This window comes from Lolium rigidum, chromosome 7 (assembly GCF_022539505.1).
Source record: "Lolium rigidum isolate FL_2022 chromosome 7, APGP_CSIRO_Lrig_0.1, whole genome shotgun sequence".
Lineage (NCBI taxonomy): Eukaryota > Viridiplantae > Streptophyta > Magnoliopsida > Poales > Poaceae > Lolium > Lolium rigidum.
Window position 1 is genome coordinate 73,776,663 of NC_061514.1, and position 19,248 is coordinate 73,795,910.

The 19,248-nt window shown below is 50.9% G+C and overlaps 1 protein-coding gene across 1 annotated transcript; it reads right to left on the reverse strand.

Annotated features, from left to right (window-relative positions):
- Positions 1-4,687: 4,687 nt before the first annotated feature.
- Positions 4,688-5,543, reverse strand: LOC124678231 (indole-3-acetic acid-induced protein ARG7-like). Its single transcript, XM_047214151.1, has one exon. The coding sequence runs from the start codon at positions 5,352-5,354 to the stop codon at positions 4,839-4,841; it is 516 nt and encodes a 171-aa protein (XP_047070107.1). The 5' UTR covers positions 5,355-5,543; the 3' UTR covers positions 4,688-4,838.
- Positions 5,544-19,248: the final 13,705 nt, after the last annotated feature.

Here is a 19,248-nt window from a genome sequence, read left to right on the forward strand (position 1 = left end):
CTTATAAAACGGGCCGCCTCTCATCGTCCTTCTCACACACAAATCCTAGCTCATCTCTCCCCAACCCTAGCCGCCACCATCTGAAAAGACGACGCCATGTCTGGTCGAGGCCGAGGTTGCGGCCGTGGCCGCGACAGAGCTGCACGCACGTCGTCGTCTTCATCGTCGGAAATGGACGAGGAGGGGCCCGTGCTGTTCGAGCTTGTCCTCGTCCTCAAGGGCGACCCACAAGGCATCCAGAGGCTGCCGGACACCTTCGCCAACTTCGTCGCCGGCGACTAGCGCCCGGGCTCGCTGCATCTGCGGGAGGCTGCCTGTGGCTTCTGCCGGTGGATCGTGGACGTGATCTATGACGCGTGCGGCAAGATGTACCTCCATATCGGCTGGGAGAAGTTCGCGCGCTACCACCGCGTCGAAGCCGGCTTCGTGCTCATGTTCTCCTACTTTGGCGAGAGGGACATGACTGTCAAGGTGTTCGACGAGACGCGTTCCGCCGCCACTACCACAGCGACAGCGCCGAGGAGGACGACGACTGAGTGTTATTTCTTCGCAGCGAATATCGGCACGCATGTTTTTGGATGTTCTTCCTCGAAAGAACCAACAGGGGCACCCTCACCAGCTGGATTTTTCAGTTTGGATGACTGGGTGTGCCCTCGAGTGTTCTTTCTTGGCAGCGAACACAAGAAACGTGCGATGACCGGCCTAGTTAGGTTTATTTTTTTGCAATGTTTTATATTTGTGTCAACCATGGTTCAAAGTATGTATTAGTTTGTGGAAAATCATGTTCCAAACTATATCTTCATGTAAACCACGTTCCCAATTATGTATTAGTTTGTGGAATGAAATATTTTTTATTCGATTTTCTATGCATTTATTTATGATTTTAATTTAAAACATCTACCGGGTTGCCGTTTTGGGGGCGCCGGTGTGAGAACAGCTCCCCCAAATAGAGGATGCAGTGCCGATGTCCCCTAAACGGAGGTGCCGACGCCCCTGCCGGAGCCTATTTAGGGGCTGCCGGTGGAGATGCTCTAAGTTGAGTACTTGGTGTCGTAGTTCAGTTTTTTTTACTGACGGAACATGTACTAGGTTCTTAAGGACAGGGATGCACTTCTTGTTCTTTTCTTCTTTTTAGACGGAAGGCTCGAAGAAGCAGGCCATTGTTCTCTCCCAACCATGAACACAAAGTGTACATATCGCCATTCCACTAGTGGCGAACTTTTGTCATTTTCGAGCAAGGTTGCATAATGCTATCCGGATATTCGTACCTCGTCATAGTAAAAGCGACCAAGCATTTCTTGCTCGTGCATTTCAAGAGTTCAGGTAATCAAGTCGCACTGCAAGACCTTGTGTATATATATTCTCCGCTCATTCACTTCTATGACATCACAGTATCTGACTGGGTATATATCGTGGGTACTCCAACCAACACAAATCATGGACTGAACGACTGAATCTACACTGACCTCTGACTATGCTTTGGTCAAAGATAAGCTTTAAACTTCATTTTGACTAATCGCGCGGCTAGCTGCAGGTGCTAACCAGCCTGGTCAGTCTAAACAGAGCAGGTCTCCGTTACCGTACTAAAATGGCATTATCATCTTTATTATGTCAAAAAAAGGAAAACGGCGTATTCGGACTTGGACCGGCGTAGAAGACATGAGCAAGAGTTTACTACGCACGCGGTGGTACCATCCTTTTCTTGTTGTTCTCTTCTACCCAGCGGAGAAAGATACAATCTAGGACAAGCTAGTTAGCACAATCTTGTTCAAGTACAACAGTCCAGATACAGAAAACAGCGGAGTACGGACAGGTACAGCTGCGCGTAGTGACGTACTTTGTGCATAAGTTCTGACGAGGAGTACTTGCAATGATGGCTCTTCTGAGTGTGGATTTTTGTAGCTCGAGCTACACGTAGCTTATTTATAAAAAAAATCGAAAATGACATTTTAAGGTTCTAATGTAGACAGTTGTAATCTATGTACGTGCAAAATTTTAACTCGAAATACCTAATATCCACGGCTGCACAAAAATGACTAGATCAGGTAGATCTTTATATTTTGAAACCTGGCATTATCCACTATGATAGATGTCAGATATCATTTATGCACAGTCCCGAATATAGGGTATTCCGAGTAGAAATTTTACAAGGTTGTAGAACACAACATTGTAAGCATCTAGATTTATTGTCAAATTTTAAAAAACCGAGCTACATGTAACTCGGTCTACAATGGGGGTTTCCATAGCTCTCCTAGCATATATATGTATATCTAAGGCATACCTGGATCGGGCCGAGAAAAGCCCGACTGTCAAAAACTTTGGTCCATCGGCTTCCCTATTTCATGTTTTCGGGTTACTTAGGCCCGACCCGACCACCGGGCCAACAATTTAAGGCCATGCCGGAAATTTTGAGCCGGGCTTGGGCCATGCCCCAAGCTAGGCTGCGTATGGCTAGTATAATCTTAGGGCATCTTCATCACAAAATATAAATGAACCACACATGTTCTTTTGGTGCGTGCGGATAGGGAGGCAGGCAAAACCCAACCCAGTGGCCCGACGCAAATGGATCGAGACCTATTTCGAGCCTAAATTTAAGATGGGAATGCATCAACATGGATGCATCGTGGACCGCTCAGATGTCCTTCTGCGTAGTCCCCGAGCCCGCCTGGCAGCGACCCAATGACTGCTTTGCCTCCGGCGTCTCTAAACTGGCGGCAACGCTATGGACTTTTGCGTGTGGCTTCACTGCCGTCCGCCCCTGCGCCTCTGAACTAGTAGGCGACGTTGTGGCCTTCTGCGCAAGCCTTTAATGCCGGCCACTTCGTCTCCTACGTCGCCATTGATGGTCGCCCGTTGCTTCGCGAGGAACGGGAGGAAGGAGCTAAGCCACTTCCCTGATGTTCATCCACCACCAGAGAAGAGCAAACCTGAGCGGACACTGTTCTGGTCAGTGCCTTGCCGCACTATCAAGGACGTCATCGAGAATGCCCTATGTGTAGCCTTCCTTCGTTGACTGCAGAGACCGACATTTTCAGCCCCAACTCCGACAAGGAAAATTAGGGGCTGCAAGTGGCCTCTGGAGGCACATGCACCCTACCGAAACGAGGCCGACATTTTTAACCCGTATGAGAATGAATGATGTACCTTCCCTTTGTTTTCTCCATGTTTCATGAAAGAGCTATTTTCCATCCCAAAGATAATATGTGTCAGACTGTTTGGTTGGTCGACCCCTGACAGCCTAACCCAAACAGATCAAAACGAACATATTTGGTGTCTAAAATGGGTCCGGCCGCCGAAGCAAGACAGCAAGGTTTAGTTTGTAACTTTGTATATTACCGTAACATATTCCCTTATATAAACAAATTCATTAATATTCAAAAGTGCTGGCAAGGACCCAAGGTTGCATGACCTATTTTTCCCCTGAAGGTAGAGGTTTTCATTCACCTGAACCCCTCCTCAGCAGAGGAGAATGGAACAGAGAAGCAACCGGGGCTAGTCGTACTCGTACTGTACTACTGTCGTACATGCCTCCTGGCTCTACCGATTTTAATTCAGGAGAAAAAAACTATTCCTGTAGTGGGAACGCCAATATACTCTTTGCTCATGGGACCCAGGCCGAGAGTAACGCCGTCGACACAAGCCAGGGGAGAAGGAGGGAAGCAAGAGGAAACGATGTGACCGTTCCATGAAGGCTCGTCACAGCTTTGCCCAAAAGCCGGAAGATTTGGCGGATCCATCTCGATCCCCGGCTTGCGTGGCGTGGTGCCGCAAGTGCACCTCCCCGCGCCGCTCCGGGACGACGACGGCGACGGCGACTGAAGCTGAACACTTGATAGGCGTCCATTCTTGTTTGCCGAACGGAGAGGGCGAGAGCTGGAACCATCCGAACAACGGACAGCGGCGCCAGAGAATCCATCGTTATCGCCGTGGAATTCCACCGGGAAAAAGATGCTCGCACGGGGAGTCCCTGTCGGCGCCGCCGGTAGCCATGGAGATGCAGGGTCGCCGCTGAACTAGAGAGACACACGACAGTTGCTGCTCTGCGATCACGCCGACGGAGCTTGCCCCTGCACGGGGCCAAGGGGGGCATGGGTACTGCCGTGCCGTGCAGAAGAGGCATGGCCAAAGCAGCATGCTCCAACTGAATTGGAAAATCATGCGTGCGTGCGTGACCAAGGTACCACTGTACGGAGGGGACTGTACGGGTTCGTACAGCGGTTGTTGTACTGTACCCTTCTCGCCTTCCGAGGTTTGGAGTGGCACGGTTCCCCAGGATCGTGGTCACTGTGGTCGGAGATGGATATGCATGGATTGAATGGAGTTGCTACTGTTCAGGAGAAATATTTGTAAACAAATTCAGAAGACCAGGAGGAGCCCTAGAAAGTCCACTGAAGTCGACGGTCCTGTTTCATAGTCATATTTGTGTTCATACATAGCACGCGCTCTTGATTTGCAGTGATTTCTCGGTGGGTTTTTTTACGGTGGTTAGTATAGTACTCCACCTCGATTCAGCCGAGGAGGCGAGAAATTCTCAAATTCAATGATCAAGTTCGTTCGTCCCACTCCGGCGAGCTGAAATTCGCGAACACAAAACGTCGAAGAAGACAAGAAGTGAAGAACTACCTGGAGATTCAGAGATGAATAAAGAACGGCGGCATCCGCGCGCACCGGCTAAAGAAAGGAAGAATCAAACAATAGCGGAACAAAAATCAGCCCCTTTCTGATGGAAACACATATGTACACCATGTCGCCACTCGCCTCCGCCACCGCACACACGCGGCGAGCGGAGGCGACCAGATCGGGGCCAGGCCGGTCTCCTACTACGGGCGGGCTCGATGCTACCACCTGGCGAAGCCCTTCTTGCCCGCGGCGGCGACGGCGGCGGCTTGCTCGAACCTGGCGACGGCGCAGGGGATGGTGATGCCGCCGGGGTGGTGGAAGCCGAAGGCCTCCTCCGCCTCGCGCAGCAGCTCGCCGAACATGGGGTGGTTGAAGTACACCACGGGCACCACGTACCTCAGCGGCTCCCCGGCGGGCCCGCCGCCGCCCACGTACACCGCCACCTGGCCCTTGGGCGTCTTCGCCGCCTCGCCGGTGCCGCCGTCGAGCAGCCGCCGCCCGCCGTCCTTCCGGCGCCCGAGGCTGAGGAGCCGCGCCAGGGACTGCCCCCACCGCAGCACCGGCGCCAGCTCCTTCTTGCCGCCCCGGCGCTCCTCGTCGCGGGTGGCGCGCGACGTGTCAAGGCGGAGGTAGCCTCCCCGGCGCCGGCGCCGGCCGCAGAGCGCCCACCGCCAGGCGCTCAGCAGCTTCCGGCCCAGCCGGAACCCTCCGCGGGACCTCCGTGCCTTTAGCATCTCGGAACTTCCAAGAAATCGCTTGTTGTTGCTCACTCCCTCTCTCCTGCTTCCCTGGACGAGGAGGAGTCAGTTACTAATGGCTGCAGCAGCCTGGACGCGAGCGAAACGGAAGGAGGAGGCGCGGGGAGGTCGGCGAAACGAGTGTGATTAGTTTGGCCAGGTTGACTGTTTTATAGGCCAAGCGGCGGGCGGGCGTCCGAGCGAGCGCGCTTCGATCTTGGTAAAAAATCTGACGTTGTTCCGTGGCGTTTTTCGGAAAGGCTGTTGTCATGGTTTTGGCTCTAGGCGCTTGGCCACTTGGAAAGATTCGTGCACAGAAATACGTCTTTGGATTTAACGAGTTTTTGGTGGTCCACCATTTCTTCGGCTCGGCTGGAGACGCGCAGGAGGTCACCACACCCCGTTTGGCTAAGATGGTTTCTGCCACAATTACGAGATAGGCTCACGTACTTCGGTTGATATTGCAGTCCTTCTCATTTAACAGGGACTATACATATTTTTTGTACGAAGCCTAAAAGGACCACGGCTAGCCCGGACTGTCGACATAGCGACATTGTTCTTCAAATTGACTTAACACGGGTGCTTTTTTTTTTGTCCCATATTAGGAAATGGCGTGGTCCCATTTGGAAATTTCCATCTTACATGGGAATACAAATTCGATCTCCAATGGATCAGACCGTCCGGATTGCGGGTTTCCGGCCACAACACAAAATTCCATGGGCGCCTGTGGTAACTCATGTCCTCTAAGCTAGGCCCCGAAAAGACCAAAACGGGTTGTTCGGCTACATGTGCTCCCTCCATCTTGTGGCTAGCACGAGTTTTGTGGAGTGCAACACGTCGCCTCGGCTGCACCGATGGGGAAGGAGAGGGCGACAACGCAGTCCTTTGGAAACACGCATAATAAATCTCTTCACCGCCCACTCTCCCTCCATTCACTACATGTTCTCGCTCTTAGTGCCCCCTATCACATCACGGTAGCGGCCGCACCGCCACCGATATATCCATTGCTTTGTGGCGAAGTGAAAGAACAAGACAAGTACCTAAGCGCAAGGCGGAATTGACCCCGACCATACGAATAGTGAGGGCTTCATCGACTTGACCTCAACCGTCCATCCCCAATGATCGTAATTCATAGTCCTACCTTCTCTGATGTTATCGTGGATCTGAAGGTACGTACGAGTCTTAGTGATTCCAATGGCATGCATTGTAGATTTGTTAGGGTAACCTCTTAGGTAGGGTTAGATTTATCGATTATAGGCACGTGCGCACGGCGTCGAGATTTTAGACACATCGATAATGTTTTGGGGGAATTAGGTGTTGTTGTAGTTCGATTTACTAGTTTGGGCTCGCATGCACGACATTTATTGTTGATGAATTAAATTTACAGTTCACGGTTGCTAGACGTACGTAGTATTTTGGTAACCATTTTTCATTCTGTAGTGGTTAATCTACAACCAGCATGATACTTGATGTGTCTATTGTTAGGTGCACTTTGTTAGTAGCACAAGAACAACCAGCACTGATAATGTTGTGTACTAGCACAGTTAGTCCTTGGTACTTGCTAAATGTCTGGCTATCTTGGTGACTCATGTGCGACATGTTATTATGGGACCAACATTGCTTGTTTGTAATGTGTTGTGAGAGTTAGCTACTACATCACCTTCGATAATATTGTTCCAGCCATCTTCCAAGCAGGGCCGTTCCTGACTGTTCAGGGGCCCTAGGGCGATGGAGAAGAATAGGCCCCCTCCGTTTGAACTTATAAAAATAAAAAGTAAATAAGATTGTTTTTATTTCGCTTGAAACCCAACCGTTTACAGATGTTTCATCAGAACAATATGATACCACCCACGATGAAAAATTCGCTTAGATGTATAGTCTTAGGTTCTTAGCAAAGCTAGAACAAGCTAAACCAACAGGATAGTCCAAAGAACGAGCCAGCATCTGCCACCATAACTGCCATAGCCTGATTGGACTGCTGACTGTATTGAGCACCATCTGCCACCTGCAAATAAAAATGAAAAGAGCTATGATATATTATCAAAGGAAGCAGCTTCTTCTGGCATTTCTAGATGCAAAATCATCAATAATAGTGTCAACATAATTCTGATCCAGCATATCCTTCTCAATACATAAAGTAGCCAAACCATTTAATCTTTCTTGTGACATTGATGATCTCAAATAGTTCTTCAGTAGTTTTAACTTTGAAAAACTTCTCTCAGCTGATACTACAGTCATAGGTATAGTAAATAAAATCCGGTAAGAAACTAAAACATTTGGATAGCAGTCTACATTTCTAACAAACTCAAATATCTCCATAGCACACATTGTCGCATTTGGTAAAGTCATCTGTAACACCCTTAACTCGGAGAAAAACTCATGTACCTCCACATCTGAGAAAAACTCATGTACCCTTAACTCGGAGAAAAACTCATGTACCTCCATAGCACACATTTGGATAGCAGTGAATGAGTGATCATATTTGACTGTTCCTCGTGTTGTGAGGTGATGAACAATTGTCCGGATCATGAAAATGCCACGAGGGGGATCCTGAAAGAGAGAGTGTGTGAATGATCGTCTACTATCGTGCTGGACTATGCTTAATTTTTTTTCTAAACGGGCTATCCCCTTTCCATTAATTTCTCAATCGAAATACAATGTCTCTTTTACAGGTAGTACGAAGAAGATCTGCCTTTACTTCGAATTGGATCGGGAGGATGGTAGGCGAGAGCTCCTGCGCTCGCCCGAGCGCCTCGCCGCCGCTCGGTGGCTCGTCGACCTCCCGCGTAGACACCTTCGCAGCCACTGCCGTGCTAGCCCTAGGATCTCTTCCCCTTAGTCTTCTCCAACCCTCCACCCACCTCCAGCTGCCCCTGGCGCTGCCGGCTCAGTCGCGAAACGCCGCCGTCCTTCCTCCCCTCCCACCTGCGTTCCTTCGAAAACGTTGAATCCTCTGGCGCTTGGGCGGTTTGATCACGGCCTGGGACGCAAACCTGTTCTCCTTAGTCCACTCGGTTCCCTCGCGCCATACCCTCTCTCTCGACCTTTCCCTTACAAACGATGTCAGCACTTTTCGTTTCTCTAACGTTTACGCCACCTGTGAGCGTGCAGACAAACCCCTCTTTCTCCAAAACCTAACTCTCCACGACCCTGGCGACGATGTTCCTTGGTTGGTTGCTGGCGATTTCAACCTCACCCGTGACCCGAGTGATCGGAATAACGCAAATTTCTCCGCCTCCGAGGCAGAGCTTTTCAACGAAACTATCAACGCCCTAGGGCTCATTGAGCTTCCTCTGCGCGACCGTCGGTTCACCTGGTCCAATGGCCGCGCCTCTCCCAACCTTATTCGTCTCGATAGGGTGTTTATTAACCACGCCTGGAATGAACGTTTTCCCTCGTCCTCTCTGGCCTCGGTCTCCAGGGGCACTTCCGACCATGTTCCCCTGCTTGCTAGCATCTCGACTCACATCCCGAAAGGAGGGTATTTCAGGTATGAGCATGCCTGGGCCCTCCACGAGCGTTTCCGTATCTCCATCATTGTTGCTTGGGGTGCTACCCATCGCACGGACCCCACGGCCCGGGTAGTTGCCCGCTTGCGCCTCTGCCGCTCCTCTTGCAAAAGGTGGCGAAGACATTTCCCCCTGCGCTCAAAAGGAAAAGGACTGCCGTCTGCTTATCAACCTTCTGGACCTGCTGGAGGAGGGGCGTTCCCTCTCTCCACCAGAACGTCGTCTGCGCTCGCTGACTCTTGACGCCTTGCACCTTTTTATTAAGGAGAAAGCTACCTACTGGAAAACTCGGGCGAAGGTCGCTCTGGAAGGGGACGAGAACACCAAGTTCATCCATGCCTCTGCCACCTACCGTATGCGTCGTAACTCTATCCCTCTGCTCTCTGTGGACGGGGTGGAAGTTACTGACCACCGCGATAAAGCTGTCGTTCTAAAAAAATTCTACTCCGAGCTCCTCGGCTCGGTTACTCCCCCTGACTGGCGTTTTGATCTCGGTTCCTTGTACCCTGCCGCCCCCGTCTCCATGAGGGGTTGAGTGCCCCTTTCACTCCGGAGGAGGTCAAGTGTGCCTTCCTCTTTATGAACAAGCTCTCCAGCCCTGGGCCCGACGGGTTTGGACCAGCCTTCTTCTCCTCTTTCTGGGCCACCGTGGCATCCGACGTTTGCGAGCTCTTCTCATCCTTCTATGATGGGACCATCGACCTTGCTCACATTAACCGCGCTTTTCTCGTCCTCCTCCCCAAAGTGGAAGCCGCCACCCACCCCTCCCAGTTCCGCCCAATTTCGCTTCAAAATTGTGTCATGAAAGCTATCACCAAAGTGCTCACTACTAGGCTACAGGCGGCTATTCAAACCCTGGTGGATGGTGTCACATTTTGGAAAACATTGTCTATGCGGCTGACCTCCTCCGTTGCTGTCATTCGCGTAGAGCGCCAACCATTCTCTACAAAATTGACTTCCGAAAAGTGTTTGACTCGGTTAACTGGGAAAACCTCCTTTCCATCCTTAGGGCCCGTGGCTTCGACGACCGTTGGTGCGGCTAGATGGAAGATATTCTTCGCTCGGGCCTCACGACCGTCCTCCTTAACGGAGTCCCTGGGGACTGGATCCGCTGCAGGAACGACCTACGCTAGGGGGACCCTCTCTCCCCCTATATGTTCATCCTCGTGGCAGATGTGCTCCAGCGCCTGATCCACCAGGCATGGGGCCGAGGTTCCCTGTCCCACCCCCTTGCCTCAGACATCCCCTGCCCTATCTTGCAGTACGCCGACGACACTCTAATTCTTTGCAAAGCCTCCACCAGCGCTGCTGGCTGCCTCCGCGAGGTGCTGGAGGACTTTGCAGTCGCAACTGGGTTGGCCATCAACTTCCATAAATCATGCTTCGTTCCTATGAATGTCCCTCCACCTGAGGCTGTGGCCATGGCTGTTGTCCTTGGGTGTCCCATCTCCTCTTTTCCTCAGCCTTATCTTGGGCTTCCCCTCTCCCCTACCAAACTACCCAGCTCGGCATTCGCTCCTCTTCTCCTCTCCGTTGACCGTCGTCTCTTGGGTTGGCGTGCTCACCTGTTGTCTTCGGGGGGGAGGCTCGTTTTGTGTAATGCAGTTCTGAATAATCTTGCTACTTATTTTATGTGCTCGTACTTGCTACCGCGTGGTGTTATTGACAGTATAGATAAGAGATGTCGGGCGTTTTTCTGGACCGGAAAGGATTCTTGTTCTGGTGCTCGTTGTCTAACTGCTTGGGATAAGGTTGTTTCGTCTAAGCAGGAGCGAGGTTTCGGCATCAAGGATCTCCACCGACAGAACAGGTGCTTGCTACTCAACTTTGTACATCAACTTCACCAACCTATTTTGTTGCCTTGGAAATCTTGGTTCTTTGCACACACATGTCGCGATCTGGGGGAGCTCTCGACGGCCCCCTCATTCCTGGAGAAGATTGTCCTGGAATGCCTCTCCACTGTTGCGGAGGCCGAGCTCTCCATGGTCTGCCAGATCATCGACGACACTCGCCTTGGGACCGTCCCCGACAATCGCTTCATCGACTCCACCTCGGCGCCCCGTTTTAGCTCGCGGGAAGCATATAGGATGCTTTCCCCCCCGCGACCCAGGGACGTGTCTGCTTGCATCGCCTGGTCTCTACGCCTTCCATCCAAGCTAAGGATATTCGCCTACCTCCTCGACATCGATCGGCTGAGCACCCGTGCTAACCTCTTCTACAAGCACTACGCTCCATCCGGGATTTGCGCCTCCTGCCCGGCCACTGAGACCGGGAGACACTTGCTCTTCGATTTCCGCCTCGCCGCTGCAGTCTGGACCCACCTGGATGTCCCAATCCCGGATGGGCAGTTCTCCATTTGGTACCTTCGCTCCCCCCTCCTGACTTCGGATGCTACTTGGCGTATGGGGGTGGCGACGACTCTATGGGCCATTTGGAAGAGTCGCAACGATCTTGTCTTCAACGGAAGACCCTCAACCCCAAGTTCCACGTTGCTACGAGCTTGCGATGATCTTGTTCTTTGGCGTTGGCGTTTGTCGATCGCTGACCGTGATGGCTTGGCTAGGCTGCGGTCCTATGTTCTGGCCAAAGCTTGATTGAGCCACGCTTCTCCCTCCCTCCCCCTGTTTTACCTCTCTCACCTTGTACATATGGACCGGCTGCTTGGCCACTCGAGTTATAATAACAAACGTTGGGGTCCCCCCCCGTCAACCTAAAAAAATATCTCTTTTACAAGCACCATCAAACAAAACGAAAGGAAAAGAAAAGAAGGGGGAAACAACATGATAGCATGTTTGTGGGGGATGCTAGTAGGAAACCCGTTGAAAGTATTCGCCCTCGAATACCCCTACGGGACAAAAAGTTGCTAACGCACTCCCCCTATCCTACAACAGTTCAAACCAAAACAATTCATACACCCAACATCATGATCAGAATGTGCCACACCACACAAAGAGAAATATGAGATCTCCTCTTGTATCCATCAAAGGTTATCTTGTTTCGAGTAATCTAAATAGCCCAACAAATAGCTGCAAGCACCAATGGATAAAACTTCTTTCCCCAGGCCAGAAGGCATAGAACCAAGCCCAAAAGAAGAAGGACATATGTTAGTCTGCAACACTCAACCTAGAGCACCCCACACCACTCTTGCCGAAGAATAAGAATATAATACATGATTTCTATCCTCCAGCTGATTACAAATAGAACAGTTTGGGTTCCCACCTCAATTTCTATTCTTCAAATTATCTCGAGTTAGGACTGCATTTTGCATCATGTAAAAACAAGGTTCAATGATTCCCCCTGTTGGAAAGATCTGTTAAAAGTAAAAGATATATATACAAAGTAAAGCTTTAGAGGTTAATATGTAAATTAAAAATAAACAACAGTAACCTGATGAGGTTTTGGAAAGATGTGTGGCTTGGGGATACATCTTTAGAGCACCAATTTCCTCTTTTTTGATGTTTGCCAAGAGCCGGAGGTGACCTTTGAAGAATGTGTGGCCAAATAATATGTGCTTTCCTTCGGAAGGAGGTTACACACGGAGATTCTCGATCAATGGAATTATATACAAAGTAAAGCTTTATTAGAGGTTAATATGTGTGAGGCTGACGATGCAATCTCCTGGAGTCTTAATAAGAGCGGGTTATTCACTACAAAATTGGTGTATGAGTACTTGGAATCTGGTGTGTTTGCGGTCTGAATTATGAATGGATTTGGAAATCTACTTTACCTCTTAAAATCAAAATTTTCCTGGGACTATGCTTACATGTTTTTTAGATAAAAGGCAAAGACTTGCCCGACTTTAAATTAATAAAGCCATTACAGAGTTCATAGGTTCAGTACATGCTCAGGCATAAAAGCTTAGCCAAACGATAAAAGCAAACTATAGGTAGCGTAGAACACAGATACATGGAGAGAAGGCCAACCCCTCGTCAGCCCACTCCCTACGTCCTCAAAGCATCACTTGCGGTAAGCTCCGCGTGCACGAGTCGGAGCTTTTCCACCAGAAGCGCCATTCCTGCCTTGTCCTGTGGCCGAGCCGCTGGCGACCATTGCTGGAAAAGAATGATCCAGATATATATGATGTCAGTGGGTTGTCGGATCACCTTAGCCTGAAAAATGTGTCGGTTGCGCACTTTCCAAAGAGAACAACATAAGGCAACAAAAAGAGCCCAAATAAAACGACGAGGTCTGCCAGCAAAGGTTGAGAGAATGTGAAAGAATTGTGGAAAGGAGGAGGGACTCCATCTGCAACCCAGCATCTGGCGAACCACACTCCATCCAAACTTCGCCAAAGAGCAGGTGAAGAAGAGGTGACTAGCAGATTCAGTTTCACCGCAGAGCGCACACCGCCCACCCGATGGCCCCCGGCGTTGAGCTAGCGCCTCGCGGGTAGGAAGACGGTTGAGCACCAGTTGCCAAGTAAAAATGCGAATCTTTAGAGGCAGCTTGACAGCCCGCATATCCCTAAAGTGGACCACCGACGCCCCCCGAGACAGCGCAAGGTACATTAAACTGACCGAGTACTCCCCAGATGACTCAAGAGTCCAGGAAATCTTATCAGCTCCGGTGGAAAGCTGTGTGTGCTGAATCAAATCCATAAGCTGGTCCCATTCCGCTCGACCGTTTGCGCCAAGGGTTCGCCTGAGCCGTAAAGGATCCTGCCCCAAGCAAGCCTGGGCCACCGAAACCCTGGTGTTCTCCAAATGCTGAAAATGAGAGGGAAGCTGTCTCTTAGCACTCCCTCTGCATGCCACTTGTCATACCAAAACTGTGTTCGGCGCCCATCTTTGACCTCGTGCTTAGCCCCAATCTTGAAGAGGTCTTTGATTTGATGGAGGCTTTTCCAGAAGGGTGATCCCCTTGTCCCGCACAAGAGAAGATATCCGTCGTGTCCGTGTACTTGGTGCGGATGAGGCGCACCCAAATAGAGTCATCATCCTGGTATAATTTCCATACCCATTTCAGCATGAGGGCGATGTTCATCTTCTTGGTGTTGAGGATCCCCAAGCCTCCCGCCTCCCGTGGGAGACAGACTGCCGGCCAATTGATCATGTGGTACTTTCGTTTGGGGCCCGTCCCTTCCCAAAAGAAACGGGCGCGAATCGAGTCAAACTTAGGATGGATCCCATCCTGAAGAAGAAACATCCCCATAGCAAACATGGGCAAACTGGCCAAACACGAGTTCGACAAGATTAGCCCCCCCCCCCCCCGAGGAGAGCAATCTTCTGAGCCACGTTTCGATTTTGACCCCCAACTTTCTCACCACCATAGTCAATTTTCTGTCACCAATGGGAAGACCAAGGTAGGTAAAAGGGAAAGCTCTCAATCTGCAGTTAAGCATATCCCCCACCCGGTGTTGGATTTCCTCCAGCTTTCCCATGACGATCACTTCGCTCTTGTGGTAATTAATCTTGAGTCCACACATGTACAAGAAGCATATCAACAAGAACTTGAGGTTTGCGATCTGCTGCTCATTGTATTGAATCAAAATAAGAGTATCGTCGGTATATTGGAGATGCGTAATTCCTCCCGGAATAAGGTGCGGCACCACCCCCTGAATGTGTCCCGCCCAAGGTTTAAAATAGCGCGCTATTTCTCCGCTAATACCACGCAATAGCATATTTGGAGGGTCTACGCTAAATTTTAGTAATTTTGCTCGCTATGGTGCTATTTGTGAAATAGCATGATATATCGTGCTAAAACTTCATAGCGTTAGCGCGCTATTTTTTCAAGCAAAGTTACTTTCACTTTTTCGTGGTGATGAAGTGAAATATCTTGGTTCCTCTTCTAGATTAGAACTTAATATCGCTAATGTTGATGATTCTTAATAAATAATTTATACTATGTTGTTGCCTTGTGAAATATTGATGTTATCCTTATGAAAAAATCAAGATCTATTTCTTGTATGTGGCTATGTATGTATGATTCAGTCATATTTTTGGACTAAATGTCCAACCTTTTTAGCGAAATCATTTATTTTTAGAATATATTTAACATTTTTTTCAAAACGCTATTTGAAATATAGCACGCAATTAGCACGATATAGCGTCCATAGCGTTTGAAGGAGACCGACGCTATTTCATTTAGCACGCTATTTTAAACCTTGGTCCCGCCCCCGACTATGCTTACATGTCATGTTTCTGAACTTGTTATTCTAGTATGGTAATTTTTTCCCGAAAGAATATGCTACTATGCTAAGTTAAGTAGTACGTGAGATTTGGTACTAATGATCATCGTTAGTATTCTTAGTTATTATAGGCTTTCATATGACTTGTTCTGATCATACTGCCTGATAGCGTGGCCACTTGTGAAAAGAGGTTACCATGGTGGTGACAACTGACAGCCAACCATCAGACGTCTGCTTTTGGATGACCTGCAACCTATTTGCAACGATATGTAGCCCGAAGCTCGTTTTATACATACAAGCAATGTAAACACGCCCCAAACTTGTTATGTGAGACAGATTCTGATGTCTGATACATGTGTGGCCATCCCGTAACTGGCGCTGAAGCAGTGTGAGGTACAGACCCGAGTACCCGACAGAAGGTTAGTATTCCTTAACTGGAAATTTGGCCGATACAATAATTCAGACCAACCCTGAGCTCCTGAAGTGCTGCCACAAACGTATCCAACATCCCGTGTGGCCGTGTACTTGGATTTTAAAACGACAGGACGGTGTCGGACGCACCTCGGACAGCAACGCGAGCCTTGCATCTTGTCCAGCTGCTCTGTCTCTCTATCCAGGCCGCAAGGTGATTTTTCCTTCAGTCTGCTCATAGTGGAGAGTAACTTAGTCTATTAACATATGTCATGTTACTAGAAGTTACAATCTCCATAGTAGGTAAGTAATTTAGATGTGATTTCATGTAATGTGTTATTAATTATGCTGTAGACTCATATTGCTTTGGGATGTGTGATGTTATGATAATATAGCTAGTTACCTCCTCACTCACTTTCTTTTCTTATTTACATGACGTGTCACATATCTTGAGATGTGTGTTGTTAGGGCATCTCCAACCGCGCGACCCAAACGGACGCGCTGTGCCGTCCGTTTTGGGCCGTTTGCGTGGCCGAACGGACACCCGGACAGCGGCCCGCGTCCGCGTGTCCGTTTGGGTCGCACGCTGCGCCCAACGCGCGGACGCAGCGCATATGTGAAGAAAATCAAAAACAAAAGAAAAATTTAAACCTAAACAAATTTTCATTAAACATATGCCCTATTTTGGGCAAATTTGTACATATGCCCTATTTTGGGCAAATTTAAACTACCAAAAGAAGCCCTCTATATGGGCTTAAATTTAAACTAAAAACCCTCCTAGGGTTTGGTCGCGGCGGCGGCCGCCGGTGCGCCGCCTAGGCCGTGTCGTCGGCGTCGATGACGTCCCCGGGCGGCGAGGCACTGTTGTTGCTCGACCGCGCCGGGGACTCCGGCCACGGAGACCACAGGGCCTCCTCCCATGGAGAGTGGGGGTCCGGAGCCCGCCGCTGCTCCGCCGCAAGCGAAGCACGGAGGCTGCTCTTCCTCTCCGGCCCGGGCTTGGCGCCTGGCCCGCTGGAGCCTCCCCTGCTCTGCGCGGCGCCTCCCCTCCTCCTCGTGGCGGCGCTGCCCTTCCACCTCCCGGTGGGCCTGGTCGAACAGCGCCCAGGCCTCGGCGTCCTCGACCGCCTGCCGGGCCTCCTCCTCCATCGCGGAGGTGCGAATGGCCTCTTGGAGATGATGCCATTGCGCATCCTCCTCCGCCGCCGATATGAGCAGCGCGGCGGCGAAGTCGGGGTCCTCCTCGGAGGACTCCGGCTTGGGCTGCAGCAGCAGCGGAGCCGGTGGCGGCAATGCCGCGCCTCCGCGGGAGGCCTCTCCGATGTGGAGGCCGCCGCGGTTCCCGCTGGCCCGCAACGCCGGCGGCGGACGCCGGCTGCTGCTGGCCTCGTCGTCGTTCGCTCCGGGAGCGAACCGTCGCTTCGGGGCCATGGCGGCGGTTGCGCTCGGGGAGTGCAGTGGGGACTGGAGTGGAGGGACAGATCCCCTCCAGTCCAAATTAAATAGCCTCCCTGGTCACCGACAGGTGGCCCCAAGGGAGGCGAGCAGCCCGGCGCCCGGACGCGAGCGGACGTCGCGTGCCATCCGCGGCCACGCAAACCTAGCCCAGATTTGGGCCGGGTTTGCGTCGTTCCGGACGCCGCGGCCGTCCGCTTTTGCGGTGCTTCCCCGCGTTGGGCCGCGTTTTTGTCCGGCTCGACCCAAACGGACGCGCGGGTGCGGTTTGGGTCAGCCGGTTGGAGATGCCCTTACTACCTATGTTGCTCCCAGTACAAGCAGTCTTATGACCGCAGCATGGGCGAGGCTAGTAAACAACGCGCCGATTAGACATGCATCGGCGTGCCTTCAAAGCACGGCTTCGTCAAAGGGGCCGTTGGAGCTAATACAAGTAGTGATCTGCTAATGGAGGTACTGGTATAAAAAAATGTGCACGCTGATCCGTACAGTGCTTCGGCGCACTCCATGTTTCCGTGGCTGATCCGTTGTCGACGGATTGCCTCCGTTATCCGAGGCACGCGTCTGGGATCTTCCCAACGTTTGTAGAGAGGTTAGCCGACACAGGGGCAACTAATGAAACACGCCGGCCGAGCGCATCGCAGAGATGAGCTGAAACGTCTGTGCTCGCAGGCGTTCTTGCTGGGGAAGATGGCGGAGGAGGTGACGTTCCATGTTGTTCTGTGCGTGGAGTACAACAGTTCGCTTGTGCTACGGTTCGTATCTACAGGAATTCTCGGGGATTTTGATGGGGATATACGGTGTCCTGGCAGAGACAGAGCGATCTGCTCGGCGTGTTTGTAAGCATTTTCCGGCCACTTTTTTCGCGAGGCCCCGCGGCGCGGACGTCGTGCTCGGCCTGCCTCCGCGAGCGCGCGCAAGTTGGTGCGCTGATCGCTCAGGCTACAGCTACGCGTCGAGGACGGACCACCGGAAATCCATCCAGATTCCGGGAGGCAGGCACGCGCGCTTTGAGCCCGGGAGGTCGGTAGAAAGGGACTACGGGAGGTGATAACCGAGGCAGGCCAAGGTAGACGTTGGACTCGCACTAGCTTCTTCTCCCTGGCCGGGACTCTAGCAAGTTGAAGCCGTCTCCTCGCGGCGCGTACGTGAGTGCGAGCAGAGGAGACCATCATTATTAAAGAAGAACAAATCCTTGGAGCCGTGGCTATCAGTCACTCACCAGTCACCAGCAGCCGTAGCCACGACGGCGTCCTAGCTGGGAGACGTACTTCCGTGTCGCACGGAGACTCCTTCGGCATGCGGCAGCGGACAAGTCGACACGATCGGCGCGATTGGCTCTCCAGCGTCGTCCCCGCTAGATCTTGCTTACCTGTCTTTCTGGTAGCTAGCTGCTCGATCGTGTGCAGAGTACATGGATAGTGTTAGGAAACTCCTGGGATGTCAAGCTACGACAGGCAAGGCCGGCACCTGGGGCATGTGGGAGCGTGGTCGAGAAGGACACCTGGACGCACCAAGCTTTTGTTCACAGTAGGAGAAGGTGCGGCAAAAGAGAACGCACCCAAGGCATGGCCGGCGAAGGTTCCCGGCAGGGAGGCCTCGGCAACCCGGATGCATGCGCGATGCAGAGATGTCTGGTCTCTGTCTTCTCTACGGAGGCCAGGCCGTCGTTGTTTAAGCTAACACTTCTTTTTAATTAGTGTTGATTTTTTTTCTTGCCACGTAACTATTCATTCATGATGCACGTTAGGGGCGAGCTCTCCCCGTTGGATCTGTCTAGTGTCTTGTCATTTGAAATATCATCTTGTCGCTAGCCAAGATGATGATACTACCAATCATTTTATGGAGTATAAGAACGAAAGGCTGAGTTCGACACACCATGCACAGATTGCTCCTAAATTAATAAACTGTACTGCATGATTAGCTAGTTCCTTATTTGATTTGGATACGGTACACATCAGACACGCAATGTTCGCTCATACCAGATTGAAGACTGAAGGTTACAAAATAGAGAGTGTCATTTCTCGAAACCTAGGTATATTGTAGCGTACGTCATCCTCAGGAGCGCGACACATGCGAAAATTAGCCGCCATGCCCATCTCTCCGTCGTGATCGAATCGGGCGCAGTTCTTACAGACTTGGCAGCCGGATAGTCCCCTCTCGCACCGTGGGTGACGGTCCTAACCGATTAATCCTGATAGGAGAATATATTTTACAATCAACATGTTCTTAAGGATAGCGGTAGCCGTTCATGCTTGTTGTTGGGTGTCACTATGTTTTATTTGGAACAAGATTGTTTGCGTACTACTCCCTCTGTTCCATAGCCAAATCTACAATTGCGCATGGGTGAAATTTTGAAAACCATAAGTATGTCGTTGTTTGTAAGTAT

Coding starts and splice junctions, on each gene's coding strand:
- LOC124678231 (XM_047214151.1), bottom strand. CDS start 5,354: ATGCTAAAGGCACGGAGGTCCCGCGGAGGGTTCCGGCTGGGCCGGAAG.